The 24011-nt window shown below is 42.6% G+C and overlaps 2 protein-coding genes across 3 annotated transcripts; both read left to right on the plus strand.

Moving 5' to 3' along the window:
- The first annotated feature begins 2923 nt into the window (after positions 1 to 2923).
- On the plus strand, positions 2924 to 11324 carry LOC123119460 (protein NETWORKED 1D). Of its 2 annotated transcripts, XM_044539266.1 has the most exons (7): positions 2924 to 3199; positions 3583 to 3650; positions 4778 to 5003; positions 6037 to 6384; positions 6471 to 7792; positions 7985 to 9754; positions 9972 to 11324. In XM_044539266.1, exons 3-7 carry the CDS (start codon positions 4895 to 4897, stop codon positions 11061 to 11063), a joined length of 4641 nt encoding a protein of 1546 aa, XP_044395201.1. In that variant the 5' UTR covers positions 2924 to 3199; positions 3583 to 3650; positions 4778 to 4894; the 3' UTR covers positions 11064 to 11324. The 2 variants fall into 2 exon arrangements, with proteins under 2 accessions (XP_044395201.1, XP_044395200.1); XM_044539265.1 differs by lacking the exon at positions 3583 to 3650.
- A 3370-nt stretch (positions 11325 to 14694) lies between these two features.
- LOC123119462 (phosphatidylinositol 3-kinase, root isoform) lies at positions 14695 to 22663 on the plus strand. Its single transcript, XM_044539267.1, has 18 exons — positions 14695 to 14989; positions 15084 to 15171; positions 16063 to 16159; positions 16296 to 16454; positions 16554 to 16763; positions 16982 to 17160; positions 17460 to 17607; positions 17808 to 17903; positions 18779 to 18914; positions 19058 to 19179; positions 19276 to 19470; positions 19588 to 19758; positions 20588 to 20725; positions 20874 to 21028; positions 21551 to 21694; positions 21785 to 21929; positions 22031 to 22191; positions 22306 to 22663. The coding sequence occupies exons 1-17, from the start codon at positions 14839 to 14841 to the stop codon at positions 22166 to 22168; spliced, it is 2472 nt and encodes an 823-aa protein (XP_044395202.1). The 5' UTR covers positions 14695 to 14838; the 3' UTR covers positions 22169 to 22191; positions 22306 to 22663.
- The last annotated feature ends 1348 nt before the right edge of the window (positions 22664 to 24011 follow it).

Here is a 24011-nt window from a genome sequence, read left to right on the forward strand (position 1 = left end):
AAACAAGCGTTTTGTTAACTTTACTTGCAAATTTTGAAACTTGCCTTTTGTCATTCGGCCATCAGGAGTGGGCAAGCCCAAATACTTCTCTTCGAATCCCGAAGTAGTGACTCCTAGCTCAGCTTTGATCATGTCCATAATGGATTCCGGGCAGGAACTACCAAACAAAATAGATGATTTTGAGGGGTTCAAAAGTTGTCCCGTGGCCTGCCCATACACCTGTAGGATTTGTTTAACATAACTTGCCTGCTGCACATTTGCTTTAAAGAACAGTAGTGTGTTGTCCGCAAACAGAAGATGAGATATCCCAGGGGCTCTCCTTGTAATTCTCAAAGGAGATAAGTCACCAGAGGTTATACCCTTATTGAAAAGAGCAGAGAGACCATCAGCCACAAAAAGGAATAAGTATGGGGATAATGGATCACCTTGCCGAAGCCCACGCAACGATGCAAACGAATCCGAGACGACTCCATTAAATTTTACGGAATACCTCACCGAGGTTACACATGACATGATCCAATCAACCCAACGGTGAGCGAAGCCAATATTTTGCATCATTTGCTTAAGGTAGTCCTAGTCAACCCTATCATAAGCCTTAGAGAGGTCCAGCTTGTAGGCACAAAAACTTTTGGTGGGATCCTTCTCTTGCTTGATATGATGAATACACTCAAACGCAATTAAAGAGTTATCGGCGATCATACGTCCAGGGATGAAAGCACTTTGTGTTGGTGAGATAATGTCATCGAGCACCGGCCTCAACCGGTTAACCAAGCACTTAGAGACCACTTTATATATGACGTTACATAAACTGATAGGCCTAAAATCAGTTATCTTAACCGGGTGTGAATTTTCGGAATCAACACAATAGTAGTATTATTTACCTCCGCTGGCATGACTCCGGACCGGAAGAATTCCTTGACCGCAGCAACAATACTCTCCTTCAGAGTGCCCCAGTTGCGCTGAAAAAAGCGTGCCGGGAAGCCATCAGGGCCAGGGGCCTTCAAAGAACCAATTTGAAACAATGCGTCTGAGATCTCCTTCTCAGAAAAATCAGCACATAGGGAAGCATTTGTAACATCATCTATAACAGGACCAAAGAGATCAATAATGGGCGCTGGATCCAAAGATGGGTCCATAGAAAAAATCCCTTTGAAGTACTCTGTAGCCACACACCCCATCTCATCATTCTTAGTGAACAGATTACCATCTGTATCTTCTAGTTTCTTTATTTTGTTTTTTCTTGCACGCCAAACAGATTTTGATTGGAAAATTTTTGTATCATGATCCCCATCTTTTAGCCACGTAATGCGAGATCGTTGCATCCACATGAGTTCCTCCCGGTACAACAGCTCATTCATCCTATCCGTCACTCGGCGGATCTGGCACCTATCCGCATTTATTAACATAAGCTCTTCTAATTGTGTGCGAGATTTTTCAATTTTCTGCACTACATTGCCAAATTTTTCTTTGCTTCAACTATACAATTTGCGCATTGTTCCTCTAAGGGCAGCATGAACGTCTCCAAGAGAATGCTTCTCCCCTGCTTCTCTCCATGCAGCTGCAATTACTTCCTGGAGGGCGGGCTCACGTTCCCACATAACTTCATACTGTCGAATCCTTGGCTTAACTTGTCGATCCTCCAAAACCTCACATGAGACGTGGACTGGTACATGATCAGAGCAAGGCGAGGTGAGGTGCCTAACAAAGACATTGTCAAACATATTTCTCCAAGCTGGGTTTGCAACTGCTCGATCGAGCCTAACTCTAACATTTGCATTTCCGCTCCTCTTGTTATCATAAGTGTAGGCTTCATCTGCTTTTGGTTGCATTACTCTATGTTACCCTTACACTTTATTATCGTAGAGATGTACTCCTCATGTGGTTAACGAAATAATTGATCGATGTTTTCCTCTTCTTTTCCGACATAACGGGAGTAATGGTCTTATTCGCTAAACATATCTGCAAGCTTGAAATATTGAATCAAATCCCCACATAAATAAATGATCTATGCATTAAGCTGTTCCCTGGACCAAAGAAGGCTCATCATCACATTACACATCCTCGTCAGGAAATGATGGTGTTCTAAGGAAACTTAATGAGCAGCCGAGAAAATCAGAACATGATAGTACCAGGCATGAATAAATGAAACGCGTACGATCAATCATCAAGCTGCATTTACCCCACCTACCGCTCTCCTCTCCCTGTGAGGAGACTGCCATTAGTTATTACTTCGTTCATCTCAAAATAAGTGTCGTGATTTTAATTTTAATTTAAGCTATTTTTTAAGGTTTTGTATTTAAACTACTATTCTTCCGTCCTAAATTAAGTGACTCAATTTTATACTAACTTTGTCTTTCGTCCCAAAATAAATGACTTAACTTTGTACTAAAGCTTCACTTATGTTGGGACGGAGGAAGTATTTTGAAACGGCGGGAGCAGTGGAAGAAAAAATGGACTGCCGTTTCATCGTCTGAAGTTCCACATTCCGAGTGAAAAATAAACGGACAGCCAACAACGACCGCAACGGATTGCCGGCAGCATTCTCGCCGATTAACCACAACGGTAACAAAGTAAAACTTCACACCTGCCGATCTTCTTTGACTGATGCGCCAGTGCCAACCTCTGCCCTTGACTTTTCCACTAGAAAATCAGTAAAAAAAAGTATAGTAAAAAAGTGTAGTACTACTAAACAAAGTGGGTAAACAAGTGTGGCAGAGGGAGCACTGCACCACACGTAGGCACTGTTCCTCCTGACACCCTGTTCTGGAGTAGCAAAATATACTGTCCCTCCCTCCCCAAGATCGTACCGCTAATCCGCCTTAATCTTTGTCCTTACCTTTAACACTATTTATTTATCAAATTACTAATAAACAATTAATATACCCATCACGCCGCCCGGACCCTTTCCTCCTCCTCCCCCACCCCCCACACTAGTACTCCACTGCTGCTTCCCTCTGCTCCTCCATGATTGCATTCACTCCTGTCCGTCCAGGAAGCACACACTCTCTTCTCTTCTCACTCCCTCTCTCCTCCATCCTTCTCCTCGGGCGTTCGTGTACGGGGTTCATGTGTAGGATGATGATGTCCTAGGGTAGGGTGGAGTAGCGGTGGGATGGGGAGCGGCTGGATCTCCGCAATCCTGAACGGTTCGCAGCTGCGGCGGCGGCGCTGAGGGGTTCAAGATCTTGTGCTACTCAAGGTACGTCTCGATTTGGGCGCCGCGTAATCTTAGGCGGCAATGTGGAGATTGTGCCGGAGGAACATAGATTCCCCCACTTCTTTTCTCGTGGATTTCGTTCGCGGGTGCTTTTGGCTATTTTTGGCCGCGGGCTGCGCTGCCCGCCCTGTTTCTTGGCCGGGGCCGTTTGCTTGTGCTGTTCCTCGTGCGTGCCGTGCCGTGCCCTGACGACGATATCTTCCCAGATAATCCCATTCCCAGAACGCGAACTGCCCATCTTTTCCTGCCAAAAAGGCTGTGGTTTTAGTTCCAGTGAGGGGGCTGGGTTGCTTCAGGCTGCCTTTTTCTCTCGGCGTGGTGGTGGTGGGCTTATTCTCCTTCTCCTTCTTCTTCTTCTTCTACAGGATGGATGTGACGCGGGGATCTCGCTCTCTGCCTCTTTAGGAAATGCGGCGATTTCTCCCCTTTATTGGTAATTTGTTTCGAGGACCCACATCTTGCAAATATCTCGAGATTTTCTTCTTCTTCTTTCCTTGGATTTGCCCTTGATGGCGCTGCTGATTCCGGGTTCGTTCGTCCCCTTTTTATGCCGCTCGCTTGTGATGCCTATCACTGCCGTGGACGGTCAGTTTCCCCCTCTTTGCGGCCGGCCGGGTGGGTGCGGGTGGGTTTCTTGCTGCGTCTCTCCTTTCTGCTGCTGATTTGAGGCCTAGGTTAGTTGGTGATATCTATCTTTCTCTGTTTCTGTCGTTGGTTGGCTTCTCTTGTCACTGCCCTCCTTCTCCTTCCATCCACCATTCGTGCATTCATTTGCGTTGGTGGGATTAGGCCCCATTTTGAAGGATTTTTTCTTCTTGTGATTTTGGTGTGTGAAGTGGGATTTTAGCCATTCTTGTTTCTTGATGAGGCCAGGCCTCTGCATCTTCTTCTTCCCCAAGTGTTCGTTTCCCAATCTTGCTCCACTTCTTCCAATCTTGTCTTGTAGTAGCAGTGTTCTGGTAAATCCATGCCCCCTTTTCTTGGCTTCAACTTTTTCTCCGGGCATTGCTTGGATCATCAACAAGCTGCTAGAATCCATGAAAATTTCGTGTCTATCCCCCCACTGAACTTGGGGACTCGTGGCTGCCATCTTGGCACGTTTCTGAGCTTGTTGGAGAAATCCTCTGCAGATGTGGGTGATCCAGCTGTGGCTGATGCCCTCTGTTTTGTCATGGCTTCATCTCAAACCAAAAGTCATTAATGGCCTTAATGGCGTTTCCCTCTTAGTGCGGTCATACGTAAAGATACTCCTAACAAACAGCTGGGCCGTTTCAGAAAGATGCTAATTTTTTGGAAACAATTTACTGCCTTACCGTTTACCCAGTCATAGTTTTTGACCGTTGTGCGCTACTGCTGGCCGGTTTGTTTCGAAGATGTCTATATATAGCAGAATACAGCCACCCCCTACTGCAATTTCTGTCTCCAGAGAGTCTCTTGGTTTCCTAGGGTGATCAGTTCAGATCCATCTTTTTTTGTGTTTGTCTAGTTTTGGTTTCGTTCATAAGAAATCTTCTGCATATAAGGCACTAACTAACATTCAGTGTTTCTGTTGTGCCGCAGGTTGTTGGCCGGGAATAGATCTTATGTAGGCCGATTTCTGGTCGATTTGAATTTCGCAACAGGTTCCCTTAAGGATCCAAGGAGCACTGTTCTGTTGCGCTCTCTTGGCCGGCTCTGATGTCGAGGACGAAGATGGCGGCGAACAATCCGATGCGCAAGTACTCGTGGTGGTGGGACAGCCATATCAGTCCCAAGAACTCAAAATGGCTCCAAGAAAACCTCTCAGGTAAACATGTTGGGTCACTGTGGTCATATCTGTTGAGATCTTCATATTCATTGTTTGGAAAACACCAACCATATGAAATATACTTGAACTTGAATTATTGCTGGTCCTCTGTCAATTCAGTTTGGAAACAGTTGTTATCCTTGCTGTCTCTTGCGTTGGTTGGTATAGGCTATGTTGAACCCCAAGCATTTTCTTGCCTTACCACGTCATTATCTTAGCAGTGTGTTGTGCATGTTCAAGTTCAAGGGTAAGGGTGGACTGCTTTTAATTATAAAGGACAAATTCAGTTGAACGCTCTGCCTGTTATAATGTTGTACAAAAATGGCCCATCTCCTCATGTCTCGTTGAAAGTCATCAAAGTTATTGAGGAAAGGCACATGGGCAAGTTCAATGCCCCTGTACAAGAAAACGCTACTTAAATGGGCAATCTTTGTTGGGAGTCACATGTCCCTGTGCTGGATTAGGTTGTTTAGGAGGTACATGGTAAATTCTTGTGAGGAATCAATATAAGTTGAATTGACCTGTCAACAATCTGGACTAGTATAGCTCCTATGGTGAATATTAAGTTCAGGTTCAGTAGGGCGACATTCATTAATCTTTTTTTTCAACAATGGATATTTGATGCTCGTACCACATGTGACACTGTTCTATAATATAATGTGGGCACCGCATCAATGCCACACCTGAACTAACAATTTGATATACAAGTATGATAATTAAAACTTGCTAAACTTCATATGAAAATACAGTAGTAAAATATAATACAAGTACAATAGTTAAAACTTGCTAAAGTTCAGATGAAAATACAGTAGTAAAATACTTAATGTAAGAATAAACATTGTTAGTTTACTGTTTTGTTTGTGGAGAATAGATGGAAAATTATATCAATTTCATTTTTTGTGTGTTACTTTCCGAAACTATTAGATTAAGTGTTTGCCGTGTCAACGTGTATCAGTAGATAACTATTTTTCCTTTTGCAACATTTACGTGGATTGTATACTGAACCAATCTCCATTAATGCATGATTACACAGATACGGATAGCAAAATCAAAGTTATGATCAAGATCATTGATGAGGACGCCGACTCGTTTGCAAAAAGAGCAGAAATGTACTACAAAAGGCGCCCAGAGCTGATGTCCCTGCTTGAGGAGTTATACCGTGCTTACCGAGCTTTAGCTGAAAGACATGACCATGCAGCTGGGGAACTCCGATCGGCTCATCGGAAAATGGCAGAAGCATTTCCGGATGAATACCAGTTAGATTTGGATGATGACCTGCCATCTGAAACTGCATCCTCTGAAACTGACTCTGACAGCCGTGACATGACACCCTTTTTCCGCTCTTTCATCAACACTGGCGACTCGAAAAAACGTAGTAAAGGTATCTGTACAAACTCACTTCTTTTGTAGATGCAATATGCAAACATGAGTGAGATAAAACTAATACACATGTATTTAAAATTGCAGATGATCAGGACCATGAGAAGTTACAGAAAGAAATTTCAAGCTTGTCACAGGAAAATCAAGACCTTAAGAAGAAGATTTCATCTGTGTTAGAAAAGAGTGAAAGTGCTGAATCTGAAGTTCGATCCCTCAAGGAGGCCCTTGCACAACAAGGATCCGAGAAAGAAGCCGCGGTTTCACAATGCCAGCAATCCAGTGACAGGTTGCAGAACCTCAAGTCTGAAATATCACATACCCAGGAGGAATTCAAGAGGCTAAAAGAGGAGATGCAAAATGGCCTGCAGAATTTAAGCACTGCAGAGGAACAGTGCCTTATGCTTGAGAGGGCTAATCAGGATTTGCATGTGGAGCTAGATAAGCTGAAGTATGCTTCAAAAGAGAAGCATGAAGAGCTTAATGAGAAACAGATTGAGCTGGAAAAGCTCAGCATCTCTATACAAGAGGAGCAGCTCAAGAGCATGCAAGCAGAAATGGCACGGCTGTCTTTAGAGAAGCAATTGGCACAAGTACAGGAGAAGCTGCGGCTTTTGTCTCTTGAAAAGCACGGTGAAACAAGTAAGTTTAAGGATGTTGAAGCAAGCAAGCTTATGCTTCAGAAAGAATTGGAGATGATTCGAGAAGAGAACCGTAAACTGGATGATCAAAACCACTCCTCGACATCCGTGATAATACGTCTGCAGGATGAGATAATTTCCTTGAAGAATGCACAACGGAAACTCGAGGAGGAGGTGTCTCGGCATGTGGAGGAAAAGAAGGTACTTCAAAATGAGCTTTCACACATAAAGAATGACAGAGGTGATGTTGAGAGGAAGCACTTCTCAATCAAGGAGCAAATACAAGTGGTTAATTTCAATGTGGAGTCACTCCAAGCAATTGCACAAGAGATGAGGGATGGAAATGTTGAGCTAAAGGAGACTATCAAGAATCATGATGGCATGAAAGCGTTGTATGTTGAGAATCTGATGCAGCTGGAGAGAACAATGGAGAAAAATGCTCATTTGGAGAGATCTTTGTCAGCTGCTACCACCGAGGTTGCAGGATTGAGACAGAATAAGGCCACACTGGAAGAATCTTGCAAACAGCTTAGCTCCAAGATTAATGGCTACCAGTCTGAGCGAGCCATGTTCATTGCGCGGATTGAGGGAATTTCTCATACCATGGAGAAGCTATCAGAGAAGAACGTGTTTTTGGAAAATTTATTATCTGAAAACAATACTGAGCTTGAAAACCATAGGATGAAGCTTAAAGACTTGGAAGAGTCTGCACAGGCACTCCGCAATCAGAATTCTTTACTTCGATCTGACAAGAGAACTCTTGTGCAGGAGGTACAATGCCTGATATCTATTTTACTTTGTTACTCCCTCCGTCCCATAATATAAGAGTGTTTTTGACACTACACTAAAAAACACTCTTATATTATGGGACGGAGGGAGTAGTTCATTGTAATGCTAAAAGCGATGTAACTTCATCTAAAATAACATGTAACTTGATGCCTGGATTCTTTGATGTTGTCTCAGGTGGATAGCATCAATGGTGCTCTACTTGATTTGGAAACGCAGTATGCAGAGTTAGAAGGAAGGCATTTGGATCTCCAGCAGGAGAAAAACGTGGTTCGTAATGAAGCGGTCAAACTACAGGAACTGTTAAGGCTAGAGAGAGAGAAGAGCCAAGAACTCACCCACTCAGATAAGGCTCAGTTCAGTGCTATACAGAAGCAGATAGCCCTACTTCTAGAAGATGGACGGCATAAGGAGAACCAGCTTCAAGATGAGGAGCACAAGATTGTTGAAGCTCAGATCGAGATTTTCATCTTGCAGAAGTGCTTAGGTGACCTGGCAGAAGCAAATTCTGATGTCTCAGGGCAACTGCAGAAGCAACAAGAGGCACACAAAGTTCTTGAGGAGAAATTGGCATGTTTGACACAGAACAACCAGCAGCTTACTGAAGGGATTGGTTCTGTGATGGAAGTACTACAGTTTGATGAGAAATATGGACCCTTGGATCTGATGAAGGTTGACGTGGTTGTGCAGCTCATCTTGCATGAGATTAAGTGCCTGCTGAACACCATTTCTGATGCCCAGGATGTCAAGCAGAACCAGATCCTTGAGAAGTCGCTTGTTGTCACCCTCCTGGAGCACTTTGGACGGGAGGTGGCGGATCTGAGGTCAGAAAGGAGTGTTCTGAGGCAAGAGTGGCAAGCGAAGAGCGAGGAACTGCTGCAACTGCAGAGTGAAAGGCATGACCTTCTAAAGATCAGCTGCGACTTGCGTAAGGATGTGGAGGCCCGTAACCGCAAAGTGGATGAGATGAAAGCCGAGTCAAAGTTCTTGGTTCGACAACTCTCAGAGCTGCAAGAATCACGCCAGTCATTGCAAGCTGAGATTATTAAGCTCATAGAAGAGAACTCCTCGCAGGCAGGAAAACTTTATGACTCAAGGGAGAAAGAGAAGTCGTCTGAAGATGATTTCAGTAATCTGATTGGTGAAGCAATCAGGACAGATATCCTTGGTATTGTTTTCAAAAGCCTTCACGATGAGAGGACATCAGAACTGCAAGCTTTGCATGATGATTTCGGTTGCCTCCATGCGGCAGGCAACGAGCTTTATCAAGAGATCAGACTGATGAACAAGAAGCTTGGCGATCTGCAACTCGAGAATAACTACCTTGAGAAGGAGCTCAGCAGAACTTTAAGCATCTGTGATGGCTCTAGTCCAGAGATTGGTTCTGCAAGAAGGCGTACCATGCGAAGAGATACCAAGCTATTGAAATCTGGCAGGAAGAGCCTACAGGAGAGTGCGGTGAACGTGGAACAGCGCAAAGAAGTCGACAATGCTGGTCTTGAAAAATCAAACGAGATGTTAAGGGAGGAGCTTCACAAGCTGCAGAGTGAAATGCAACTGCTTAAGAACAACAAGCAGCCAGTGATTGATGTCCGGTCTTGCGACGCAGAGATCTCGAAATTGCTGGCGAACATGCAAATTGCCACTGCCAACGCAGCTCTCTTCAAGGAGAAGGTCCTTGAGCTCATCGTAGCATGCGAGAGTTCTGAGATCAGTGAAATAGTACAGAAGGAGGTGTTGAAAGAGGAGATCAGTCGAAGGAACTCCTACGTGGATGCACTGAAGGACAAGCTAAATGCTGTTGAGATTGAGAACAGGAGGCTGAAGGTTGACCTGAATGGTGACTTCACGGTGCTAGGCGCATTGCAAACTGAAGTCAGTGCCTTGGAGAAACAAACCCTGTCACTGGCCAAGGATTGCGTACCTTCGAACAAACTCAAGAAAGAGGTATACAACCATGCATTTTATCCGTACCATGTTCTTTTTGTATCTTCCCCATTTGTATTCACGTTGAAGTATGATGCCAGTTTATTCAACTCTTTTTGCTAGACGTTTTTTTCTTCATATTTGTGTTGTAAATATAAATAGTATGTATTTTTTATTGATTACCTTATGTGATTTTGTTTCACTCATATGGGTCTCATTTCACTTGCCCCTTTGCCAGGAATTTCTTTTGTCACCTCAGCTCTCAAAGATTGCTGTGAGACCAAGCGATGACCAAAACTCGCCGAAGCTGGTGAAAGACATGGAGCTGCAGAGATTGCATGGAACCATCAAAGCACTCCAGAAGGTGGTTACGGACACCGGAGTCGTTCTTGAGCAAGAAAGGCTTGATTTCAGCAGCAACCTCCAGGACGCCAGGAAGCAGATCGAAATGCTCAAGCTCAAGGACGCCCTGGACAGCGACGCGAGCGACGCAAACTACGAGAGAATGCTCAAGGACATACAGCTTGACCTCGTCCAGACCCCCAGCCGTCGAGCCATCGGCTCGCACCGCCTCAAGAAGAAGATCACGGCCCCGCCCGACGACAAGATGCTCGCGCTCTGGAGCGTGGTGAGAACAAGCAGCGGCAGCGGCAGGCACGACGATCTGCGGCCGCCGCAGAGCGAGGCGGCGTCCGAGAAGGACAAGGGCAGACGGTCCACCTCCGAGCTGATGCTGGTGAAGGACCTGGTGGTCGACAAGCAGGACCTGCCAAGGCCCGTGGTCACCACCACAGAGCCGCACCGCGAGTGGAAGAAGAAGGTGATCGAGCGGCTGTCCTCGGACGCGCAGCGGCTCAGGGACCTCCAATCCATCCTCCAGGAGCTGAGGGCGAGCGTGGAGGCGTCGGGGGAGAGCGAGCTGGAGAGCGTGCGGGCGCAGATGATCGAGTCCGAGGAGGCCATCACGCAGCTCATCGACACCAATGGCAAGCTGCTGACCAAGGCCGAGGAGTTCACCTCGGCGGACGGGCTCGACGGCGGGAGCGTGGACCTCCGGAGCCGGAGCCAGCGCAAGATCCTGGAGCGGGTGAGGAAGATGTCCGAGAAGGTGGGCCGGCTGGAGATGGAGATGCAGAAGTTCCAGCAGGTCCTGCTCAAGCACGAGGAGGAGCGCGCCAGCCGGCGCGCCGCCAAGACGGTGCAGCGCCGGTCCAGGGTGCAGCTGGTGGAGTACCTCTACGGGAAGCGGCGCGGCGGCGGCGACGGTGGCTCCCGCCGGCAGAAGCGCGGGCCCTCCTGCTGCATGAGGGCCAAGGCCATCGACGACTGACTGACGTCCCCAGTTTGTTTATCCAGCCCAGTGCTAGAAAGGCGCCAAGTTTTTTTTTTCTTACCTAGCTTTAATCTTCAGAAAATGCAGCAAACTTTGCTCTTGTTTCATCATTTTATTATGCTGCTCTAGGTAAATAATTATGTGAACTGTCTATCCTAGTTTCTTCATTACCTCAAGTAAGGATGTAAATGGTAGTCGTCAGGACAGCGGTAAACTGTTAATCTTTTGTCGTATAAACTGTTAAATCTTTCGTCGTAATTTTGTTCGCTCATGTACAATTATGATGCTGTTTTTCATTCCCGTTGACAGAGGTAAACTGTTAATCTTTGGTCGTATGAACTGTTAATCTTTCGTCGTAATTTTGTTCGCTCATGTACAATTCTGATGCTGTTTTTCATTCCCGTTGGTTGATCCAGTTCATGTTCTTCGGTTATGCTTCCTCCGCCCGAAAATAAGTGTTGCTGATTTAGTATAACTTTGTATTAAATCAGCGACACACATGTTTTGAGATGGAGGGAGTAGTATGAATGAATATGTAGTGACCCCCCTAGTTGAAAATATTTTGCAATGAAATCGCAGGCCAAGATCTTTGGAGTTTGCCATGATCTTTTTTTTTTGAGGGGTTTGCCATGATCTAGAAAAGCTACAAAATGGACTCACAAGTTTGGGCTTCAGGGTTGTTTAGAACGACCGCTGTTTGGGCTTGGGCGCAACATTGTCAACCATGTAACTATCACACGTCTCTCCTTGATGCGGTTGATGCGGCTCTTGACGTCTTTGATGTCAACGGGTACCTCGCCCTTTATTGTCACGTTGAATTGTTGATGCTTCTGTGTATGAAACCCATAAAGGTGTGTGCGGAATCTGTTGGCGTGTCTTCGGTCTCATAGTACAGCTCCCTGGTTTGTGAGGAGTCCCGCACCTGTTTCTATAAAAAATGATGTTTCGCCTCCTGGAGAAAGCGAAATATGTGTGTTGTGTAGTGTGGCCAGGGGAATCGACCTTATTAGAACTTTGATTATTTGCTTATTATGTTGGCCATGACTTTGTTTTGCCATTTCACTTGCATCCAATATCAATAGCTACAATACCAAATAAATATTAGATGGACATATATTTCATAGTGAATCTAATGACACTGATTTGGTAGTTTGGGACATATATTTCATAGTGAATCTAATGGCACTGATTTGGTATTGTGGATGTTGATGTTAATATAAAAAAATTCAAACTTTACAAAATTTTGCTTAGGATAAAACTAATATGCTATGTATTTAGACATGGGGGAATTATATAAACAAGAATTTTATGCATTGAGGAATCCCAACCTGAGCCCTAATTGACTAACCACACGAATAAATATTCTTTGAGAGTTCTGATGCAACAACTCTCCTTCTTTGTCCCGTCTTTCTTCTAGAAAATACTTAATCCCAAAATCCCTATGTTTTCCCCATACAACATCCAAACAAAGCAGATCATAATTCCATAAAAACCAGTCATGCCATGACATCCAAATCATGTCTTTTTACCTATTCATGTGTGTTTGGATTCCAGCTTTCCGAAATGCCCTAAACCCACCTGGACATCCAGGTCTGCAACCCTAAAAATCTCAGTGCTAGGCACTGTAAGGGTTGTTGGCATTTCTCATTGCAACTAGGGCCTTCTGATGGTCATAGGCTCTGTTAGGACAACCTCTCGATCCGCACCTGCTCTAATCGTCTAGATTTTGTTGCTGGTGAATACGCACAACTGGTATCTAGAACGAGAGCTCCACTACCATCTTAGTGGCTACCAATTCTCGTCACCTTCGCCCATTCTGTTGCCGAACAACGTTGGACCAACATTAGTGATGCTCGGCCACACATGCGACCGGAACAAGGGTATCACGACTGAAGGGCATGGCTGCTAGGTTTGTTGTGGCTAGGTGCCCGTGAAACAGAGGTAGATTTTTGACGGTTTCTTTTTGTTTGTGCTATACTTGCAACCACACACAAATGTCATAGGCTTTTTTCCTCGCCAAAACCTTCTTTTGTTCCTGAAGGTAAGGGTGGAAAGTGGCAGTGGATAAATATAAATAACTGATGTTTGTATTTAAGAACATGCCTATTCGTATTTGAAACATCCACGTATGAAATAAAATGGGATGGAAGATATCTGGATATATTTGAAAAATACAAACACAAACATGGTACAAAAGTTTATCACAAATATGAACATGGAAGTGGATATATCTGTATCCCGATAAAAATTTCATGAGCTAATTTAAGCAATCCTAGCCCAACATGGCAATATCCAGCATAAAAGCCTAACAAGCTGTCAATTTTACTTTATTATCTAATTAAACTTAGGAATAATTATGCATTATAGTAGAATTTATTCATAAACTTGTCCATCATTGACTTGTTGTATATTGCAACTTGATTATTTTGTGTCACTTAGCTATTCACTTATTTTCTTTAAATAATATATCACTATTATTCGTACCTGTTTCGAATCAAGTAAGCATCTGATATATATTTGTATATTGGAGCAACATTCGATCCGCATATGTATTCGTATTCGTATTTGTTTAGGAAATATTCTATAACACTAAGCTCCCTAGTTTTAAAGAGCCCACATTCAATTGAGGTCTTCAATTAGAATTGGGTCACCTGATTTTTGGCCGGGTCAACAATTTCTCAAAGCTCTCTCATTCAATTTTTTAACATTATACAATATGCTTCCTAATTTTTATGGCCTCACAATTAATTGAAGCATTCAATTTAGAATTGGGTCAACCAATTTTGACCGGGTTAACTCTTTCTCAAGCCCTCATATTCAATTCTTTTAATTCACTATGTTCGCTAATTTTGAAGCTCTTTCATTCAATTGACGTATTCAATTTTGGATTTGGTTTACGATTTTGAATGGGACAACGATTTTGCAAATCAATCAGCAACAACCGTTCTATAAAAACATATCAATCCCGTGCACCCTCCCACCACCTAGAAAAAAGAAGCACCACCATGTGATATTGTAGAACCAATATAGTAGTACATGTGACCACTGATACGGAAAATACTAACACAAACATGTTATGGAAGATACCCGGATATATTTGAAAAATACAAACACAAACATGGTACGGAACTTTAACACAAATATGAACATGGAAGTGGATATGTCTGTATCCCGATAAAATTTCACGAGCTAATTTAAGCAATTCTAGTTCAATATGCCAATATCCAACATAATAGCCTAACAAGTTGTCAATTTTACTTTATTATCTGATTAAACTTAGGAATAGTTATGCATTATAGTAGAATTTATTCATAAACCTGTCCATCATTGACTTGTTGTATATTGCAATTTGATTATTTTGTGTCACATAGCTATTGACTTATTTTCTTTAAATGATATATCGCTATTATTCATATCCTTTTCGAATCAAGTAAACATCCGATACATATTCATATATTGGAGTAACATTCGATACGCATACGTATTCGTATTCGTATTTGTTTAGAAAAAAATATGAAAAGTGAAGTGGCGAGCCAATCAAGGCCGCTTCTGGGCTATTGTACTTTCGTGCGGACTGATTACGGCAGGCCCGGCCCGCCCCAGGAGTCCTCTGTCCCCTCCATCATCTCCGTCTACAACACTTCTCCGTCCGTCTCCTTCTCCGCCCGCACGCCACCTCCTCGCCGCGTTCCCCCCGAAAAAAAAGAAAACCTCCTCGCCGGCCGGACCTCTCCGTGCCCCTCGATTTCCCACCTCCGCTCGCCGGCCGTCCATGGCGGCGGCGGCCGTCGGCATCAGCAGGACCAGCGCGGCGGGGGCGGGAAGCACCAACAGCAGCGAGTTCCGCTTCTTCCTGTCCTGCGACATCAGCCTCCCCCTCACCTTCCGCGTCCTCCAGGCCCCCATCCCGCCCCCCGCTCAAGGCGCTCACTCGCACTCCCTCCCCTGCCCCCTCTCCCCTCATCCCCAAATCTCTCTTGTGTTCACTTCTGACCTTTCTTCTCTGCTTCCTGGCAGATGGTCTCGACAAGAAGGTCTCGGAGCTCTTCGTCGAGTGCAAGCTCTACATCGACGGCATCCAGTTCGGCCTTCCCGTCAACACAAGGTACTCTCGCTCTGTCCCGTCTCTCCTATGATTTGTATGTACTTGACTAGATGATCTCCAGAAACCCGTGGATGAATAAAATTTGTTAAATGTGAAGTTGGAATCTAAGATAAATTCTCCTGGAATAAATTTGGTAAACTGAAATAGCCAAGGCCCGTAAAATAGCCAAGGTGTTCAGAAAGCACAAATGAAAAATCAGTATGCTATGCCTAGATAGCACAGCTGAAGACAGCCGTGTTGAAGTAAATGGAACGGGGAATAATTTTACTTTTGCCTAATTATGATGCAAGCTCATTAAGCAAAACTTGGACGATTCCATCTGTCAGTAATGGGAAGTGTTGATTCAGAACAGCACAATTTGGAAGCTGCAAATTCAATCTTTTAAGCTAAAAAATTCGCACGAAAAAAGTTCTTTTAATCTAAAAAGGGAGTTAATAAAAGATTTACTGGGAAGTGACAAAAGCATTGGAGCGATTGCACACTGAAGCGTGCTAAAAGTACATCTAGAGGTCACTCAGGAGAGAATTTCACACCTTAAATTTTTTAATTAACTTGTGATTTCTCCTTCCTAGATGTAGGCATAAAAAACATAAGGTAATTATGTGAGGATGGATAAATGAATAAATTTCAGGCAATAAAAAGTGTTTCAATAATGGTGAGCAGTAAGCATATTTAGTAAAAACAATTAAAAGGATTTGGAATGGCATACATTTCATACAGTATTGAAGAGGACAGCAGCCAGCAGGTTAGGTTACTGTTGTACTGTAGCAACCCAGAAACTACAGATCTAATATGATATCGTCATTATTCCGTTACTTACCAACCAGAAGTATGCAATTACCTCTTATTCACATCGCCACCATTAGTAACTTCTTGTAACCTTGGTTCCAGGCTCGAATCGTCAGGACCGCCGTACTGCTGGAATGAACTCATCACGCTGTGCACCAAATACAGGGACCTAACCTCCCTCGCGCAGCTCGCATTCACGGTATACCATCTATATCTATCACGGACTTCGATGATTTTGAATTATAACAAAACAAAACTATCTTGACAGGTTGATATAACTCGTTAGTATGTTGTTTGACTTTTGAACTGTGCTTTTGTATTGTTGATTGATGTAGGTTTGGGATGTGTCGTCTGGTGAGGGCAAAAGTGTTGTTGGTGGGGCCACTATATTTCTGTTCAACAGCAAGAAACAGCTTAAAACAGGGAAGCAGAAGCTGCAGCTATGGCCCCAAAAGGAGGCAGACGGAAGAGTACCTACCACAACCCCTGGCAAGGTGGGCAACCTTTTTTTAGGATCATCAATCTCTGCGTCTGTTGTTTGCTTCTATCACCTCAAGGCGAGATTAACTTTTCGTATCGGTTAGTACCTGTAGGTTCCTAAGAATGAGCGAGGGGAAATTGAGCGGTTGGAGAGGCTCGTTAACAAGTACGAGAGAGGGCAGATACAGCATGTGGATTGGCTGGACCGTCTGGCCTTCAGTGCGATCGACAAAGTCAAGGAGAAGGAGTGTGAAAGGCTGGAGAATTCTTTCCCGAGCCTAGTTGTTGAATTCTGTAGTTTTGAACACAGAGTTGTCTTCCAGGTTAACATCGATTCTCCGTTCAGTTTCTATGTGTCTTCTTTTCATTCTGCATGTTACCATTTTTTCATCTGTGTGTTCTTTTCATTCTCTGGTAACTATTCATAGATAAAGGAGAAAGAAAATTCTTTTTGAAATGTTGAGTAATCTGATATTTGTTTAAATGCAAGAAATATAGTAATGTTCACGAAAAATTCTACTCTGATTTTTTTCCTGCTCAGGAATCTGGAGCGAATTTCTATGCACCAACCCCTGTATCATTATCAAACGAGCTTGTTACCGTGTGGGATCCTGAACTTGGACGAACCAACCCATCTGAGCACAAGCAGTTAAAGCTTGCCAGGAGCTTGACTCGTGGAATAATTGATAAAGATCTGAAACCAAGCTCAAATGAGCGAAAGTGAGTGCAAACTGCAGTATGTTTTGTTTCGTTTGTTGTTTCCCCGTCACCTTATGATCTTCATGTGGTACCACCATCACGCTGTAGTAGCACTCAGAGAATAGAAAGTCCCATGATGAATGCTGCTAATTTCAATGGTTGCTAATATCTTGATTTTCTCAAATGAATTAATGAGGCAAACACATTTTTATGTTACCTGCATGAATCAGAAGTGGCAAGAAGCACAGACCAGGTGCTTAGCTTAACAGGAATATACAATTGTCGGTTTCTAGTTAAATAACTTTGTGCTTTGTGGGCAGGTCGCTTCAAAGAATCATCAAATGTCCTCCTACACGGACTATACTACCAGATGAGAAGCAATTGGTGTGGAAATTCCGTTTCTCTTTGATGTCTGAGAAGAAAGCTCTTACAAAATTTCTTCGCTCAGTGGATTGGAGCGATATCCAAGTTAGTAAAAATACCAATATCTCAATTGATTGTCATACTTCATATGTGCACCAGAGGAAACCAGGGGATTTCTTTGCTTGCATGTGCTCTAAAGGACCTGGCAGACTGTTTAATTTTTTGGAGATACTAAATCCACATACCTCGATCTAATTTATAAATTATCTTGCAGCTTCTTATGTTTAGTATGTTATAATGGGCAGGAAGCTAAACAAGCTGTTGAATTGATTGGAAAGTGGGAAACAATTGATGTGGCTGATGCATTAGAGCTTCTCTCATCAGATTTTAAAAGCGAGGAAGTAAGCTATCTAGGCACCTCTGTCCATGCTTCTGTTTTTAATAAATGTATGTGAGGTTGTTTTTGTATTGCTCTTTCATTGATAGAGGCTTTTGTTTGTTGCCCTTTATTCTGTTAACTGAATTACTACCTCCGCCCGGGTTTGTTGGTCCCCTTCGTATTTTGTGCCAAACATTGACCGTAGATTTGACTACAAATTATAAGTTGTATGTCACAAAACTTATATTGTTGGATTCATATCTGAAAGAGGTTTTCAATTATACTATTTTTAGTGTATTAAATCAAAGGTCAAAGTCTGACCCAAACTACAAGGAGGACTAATAAACCAGGACGGAGGTAGTAGTCACTAATAATTATGCAATTCCCATTCTAGATTTTTTTTTTTGAAAAAACGTTGGTATGACATCTAGAAGACGTGTGTTCCTTTTGTCGGGTCTGTTTATTCAGTTTTGCCATCACTTACACATACTTCTCTCATATATCGCTTGCTCTGGTGCAGTAGAGACACCGTCTGCTCATTTTGTCTTGTATACTAGATTTATGTAGTCGTCCTATTCTGTGTTTGGGATTGGCATGGTATATGAAAAATATTACCGGCGCTGCTGGCTTCTTACCTGGAGTACAAACATGAGTTTTTTCTATTTTAGCCTGTGAGCTTTCATTTCTTAACCTTCTTTAAAATAACTTTCTCCTGCACCGCTACTAGCACATTTTTCTTTCCGACCAAAAAGGTTTTCTTAAGGTTATAGAAGATTCTCCCACCTCTTAGTAACTAAGCAATGATCGAGTAACTAGTCCATTCGAATCTGGATGACAGATTTTATCATCTCATGCCCTCCTAAATATTATATCCTAAGTTGTATTTTTTGTGCAAAGGTCCGTGCTTATGCTGTGAGCGTACTTGAAAGGGCTGATGATGAAGAATTGCAATGCTACTTACTCCAGTTAGTGCAAGCCCTTCGATTTGAACGATCAGACAAGTCACGTCTGGCACACTTTCTTGTAAACCGCGGTATGATCTATCCTTCTAATTAAATTCTACAATGAATGTGATCATGAGTCCATTTGTCACATCTGGTTACTGGATCAGTATTTCTTTGTTATGTGACTACTGAGAAAACTCAAGCATGCGTTATGATCTTTTGTCCATTTCAGCTTTATCAAACATTGAAATTGCTAGTTTCCTTCGCTGGTATGTGGTTGTTGAGCTCCATGATCATGCATATGCAAAACGATACTACAGTACGTATGACATGCTTGAAGATGAAATGATGAAAGTATGTTCCCTTCCTTTTTGGACACATCATATTAGCTCTATCGTTCCTGTTCCTGATACCTAATCTTTCATTATGTACCATTGTTTCTGTTAACAGATGGTTGCTAGGGAGGATGGGGATGAAGATGGGTTTCGACTGTGGCAGAGTTTATCACGTCAAACGGAACTCACTGCTCAATTATGTTCTATTATGAAGGATGTAAGAAATACTCGTGGTAATGCAGAAAAGAAAATCGAGAAACTGAGACAGTTGTTATCAGGAGTTCACAGTGAGCTTACCCACTTTGATGAGGTAAAACTTGTTACAAATGCTTACATTTACTGTTCTTCAATGCTAGAAAAACAAGGATTGTGTAGATTAACTTGTCTTAGTTGCTTGGATTGACTAATTCTGATAAATCCTTTCCAGCCAATTCGTTCACCATTAGCACCTACACTTCTCCTTACTGGTGTTGTGCCTCAAGAGTCATCTATATTCAAGAGTTCCTTAATTCCATTGCGCCTTACATTTAAGACGGCAAATGGGGGAACGTCCAAGATGATTTTCAAAAAGGGTGATGACCTCCGCCAGGATCAATTGGTAATTATTCAAGTCTGATTCTCATTCAGTGGAAATCATTTTTGGCTTTTGTTATAGTCTGTATGTCGGCATGTATCACCATCTTTACATACTGGATCTTACATTCTGAACTAGTGGTTACATTGTGATATTCCTTTGAAGCAGGCCAGTCATATCTTCAATCCTTGCTAACTTGCCACTTAAGCTACTCCCTCCGTTCCTAAATATAAGTCTTTTTAGACATTTCAAATGGACCACAACATACGGATGTATGTAGACATATTTTAAAGTGTAGATTCATTCATTTTGTTCCGTATGTAGTCACTTGTTGGAATCTCTAAAAAGACTTATATTTGGGAACGGAGGGAGTATAAAAAAATTGAACATTACGCATTGTATGTGATTGCATGCTGACTTGAGTCTTCTTTCAAAGGCACATAACTGTGTCCAATCATTGTTTTAAATCAGTGACACTTTCTGCTTAAGCATTGATCTTAGGTCGCTCTTCTGTGTTACTCAGTCATGTTGAGAATACGGTGGTTATAGTTCCTACAAGAGTACTAACCATGAGCTGCATATCACATTCCTGTTTTTGTGGTGCATGTATATGTAAATTTCAATGCATAGATAGCCTATGTTTAGCATAGGCACCATGTCATTGTATAAATAGATACATCCTTTTTACAATAGTGGAGCTGCATACGAGGCAACATGCAGCATATAGATGCTTAAAGATATGGTGACCATTCTTGTGCTATTATTTAAATATTGGTCTCAGTGTACATCTCAGTACCTACCTACTTGTATGGAAGGTAGAGATATCATGACTAATTCGTGATTCACTTTGTAGGTCATTCAAATGGTCTCTTTAATGGACCGATTGCTCAAACTAGAAAACATGGACTTGCACCTTACTCCATACCAAGTTCTTGCAACTGGACAGGATGAAGGGATGGTTGAATTCATTCCTTCCAGCCCGCTTGCACAGGTAATTTGAGTATTTGAAGATCATGGAAGCCAGTAGCTAATGTCGGTTTTTAGAAGACTGGTTATGTTTTACGCTGTAACAAAATTTTCTACATATTGTAGATTCATTCTGAAGTAGTTTGTTGATTTAAATTGTTGTTTGTTCGCAGATTATATCAGAACATCGCAGTATTACAAGTTACCTGCAAAAGTTCCATCCTGATGAAGATGGTCCTTTTGGTATAACTGCCCAATGCTTGGAAACTTTTATAAAAAGTTGTGCTGGTTACTCTGTCATTACATACATTATGGGTGTTGGAGACAGGTTGGTGCCTTCTCTTTTTAAGTACTCCATATCTGTATAAGAATCAGGATAGCTAATCCTTTATGCTTAGAAATGAATATACAGAAGCATTTATTTCAGTTTTCTGTACATTCAGCAATCTTCAACTGTGATGCTGCATGTCCAACTCCATTCATTTTCATTTAGAGGAAACTGAATTTATTTGAGTGCCCCACTTCATTTTTATTTTTCTTGATTACTGTTCAGCGATGAGTATGGTTGTTTTTCGTGTACCATTTTGTAAGGATTATATAGCTCAACTAGGTGTTTATTAATTGTGACCGATATTCTGATTTATAGCGCCAACAAGATGAAATGCTCCTCATTCTTGTAATCTGTCTATTGTCGGGGTATTTCTATAGAAACTTTTATCAATAGCAAGGATCTGGTTGGCTGACAATGGCATCCAGTTCTTTTTTCCAGTCCATTTGTCTACATGAGCTATATGCAGTTTGCGAGGAATAACAAATTGCTGATTTCCCCTCCCTCTCTATTTCTCTCTAGGCATCTAGATAATCTTCTTATAAGAGATGACGGGTGCCTTTTCCATGTGGACTTCGGTTTTATTCTGGGTCGAGATCCAAAGCCATTTCCACCTCCAATGAAACTATGTAAAGAAATGGTCGAGGCCATGGGTGGCACGGAAAGGTAATTTGTTGATCCGTTCTGTCAATACTTGAATTATTATTCATTTGCTACAGCTCTTTGAATCGCTGCAACTTGCCTTTTGGATTTCAGCCAATACTATACAAGATTCAAGTCCTACTGCTGTGAAGCATACAACATTTTAAGGAATAACAGCAGCCTTATATTGAATCTATTCACGTTGATGGAAAGATCGAGTATTCCAGATATCTCTACCGAGGAAAATGCGACCCTTAAGGTAATTAAATTGGTTTTATGAGTGGATTTTTTTTCTTCACAAAGAGCAGAGCAGCCTATAATCCCATACCGTTTCCCCCTTTTATGGTGTGCATTGATCAGGTTCAGGAGAAATTCCGGCTGGATCTGGACGATGAGGAGGCTATACATTTCTTCCAGGGTCTTATCAACGACAGTGTCAGCGCGTTGTTCCCTCAAATGGTTGAGACCATCCATAGATGGGCTCAATATTGGCGATGACCACTTCTCCTTGTTTGTATAGGGTGAGTTTGGTGATGATGTCTGGCTGTTGACATGATATTATCGCATAATAACATGCTCTTGCAAAGTTGCAATGGCCACTGATGACCTCCACTCTTTTATTTAATCTTCACCAGCTGCAACGGACTATTAACAAATAACAACAGATGTCAAGCAGAGACTGAATGTTAAGAGGAGACGAATGCGATAGATTTACAGCATAACGGGGAAACAACGGACAAATGAGCACACATACTTTATTTCCCCGTTGGATACTTCTAACTTACGAAATGCAAACTTGTGAATATGTCTTCTTCATGTAAATCGTCTTGTGTGTGATGTAATTAACAAAGACTGTGAAGTGCAAAATTGTGAACATGCTAGCATTTAACTTGGTCTATGTGTGATGTAATTCGGCATATATAATATGTGGTGGCAATGTGTTGATATAAGCCTAGGAAAAAAATGTAACAAGCGGGCGCTTATTCTAGTTTACCAAACAATAGAGTGCTCATTTGTTGCTATCCAGAAAATTTCGTGAGATATTTTTTCGCAGATAATGAAGATCTCTCATCTGAAACTGGCCTCGACTCATGGCTAATGCCAAGTCATTGTTTCGAAACTGGCCTTGACTCATGGCTCATGCCAAGTCATTGTTTCTTCTCTGAGAAAAAAAAAGTTGGTGAATACGGATTGTTGGATTTGGAAGGATCTTGAAACAGAGAAGACGACGAATGATCTGGTGAAAGTGCTTGGCGTTGTTTGACTCAGGGGGATAACAAAATCTCAGAAGAGCATAAGCAAGAGAGCACATTATTCCCTTGCGTACATAGTGCATAGAAATAAGTATGAAATCAGTGATAATTAATATAGATCGGAGCGAATAGCAATAATCATAACTACCAACACTACAACAAATTAGATTGACGGCCGACTTGCTTGTCTCATCACAAACAATCCGTTTCACTCACGGCAGGCAGGCAAATAGCTAAGAATCTTATCACAAGCAACCCGTTTTACTCACGGCGGGTAGGCAAATAGTAGCTAAGAAACTTTGTGTAAAGAACAACACATGAAAAAACAAATTTCGCACATTTGTTGCCTTGGTCTGTCGGTAGCTTGGCCTAGGATCTCAAGTTCTAAACCATTTGATTCGTCCCTGGGGCGACAAATCCCTGCAGCGTTCGCTGTTGGCTGTCGACAATAGGAGACACGCTGACGGCATCCCCATCATTCCCAAACGAGGGGGGGGGGGGGGGGGGGCTAGCCCATGAAAACTTGGACACTCCATGCCAGGGTGGTGGTTTTCTTGGGGTTGTTTGGGGGGGGGGGGGGGCAAGGTGCTAGAAGAGTTGTTCTACCTTACCCTGTAAAGGTGCCAAGGATAGAAGCGCGATGATGGTCTCCCCTTCGGGTGACATGCATCACTGTGGAGCCCCAATACCTCTCGAGAACCGGCCTCGTGGTTTGCAGGTGAAACCCTATGATCCAACTCTTTGGATTGGACGATGGGCATCTTGTCCCACCTCGTCACCTTCTTGGGACGTCGCTTTGGAAGACCTTCATTCCTTTTATGAATTCCCTGTGTAATGGAATTGTGGTTAGCAGGATATCGGCAGGCGATGCCGGTTGCTATCTTGTGACTTGTGCGGCAGCGATGTTGACGATACGCAATGTTCCGAGTCGTATCAATACTTTGTAGTCAAGACTGAACTCGATAAACCAAATACTTCTTGTAAGTTTGAACGAATGGAGTAATATAAAAGAAGCTTGCAATCTGAATCCAGTTCAAAATTTGCAGCTCCATGTTTTTTTTAGAATTTAAACTCCATGGCTACTTGCT

This window comes from Triticum aestivum, chromosome 5D, assembly GCF_018294505.1.
Source record: "Triticum aestivum cultivar Chinese Spring chromosome 5D, IWGSC CS RefSeq v2.1, whole genome shotgun sequence".
NCBI classification, from domain to species: Eukaryota; Viridiplantae; Streptophyta; class Magnoliopsida; order Poales; family Poaceae; genus Triticum; species Triticum aestivum.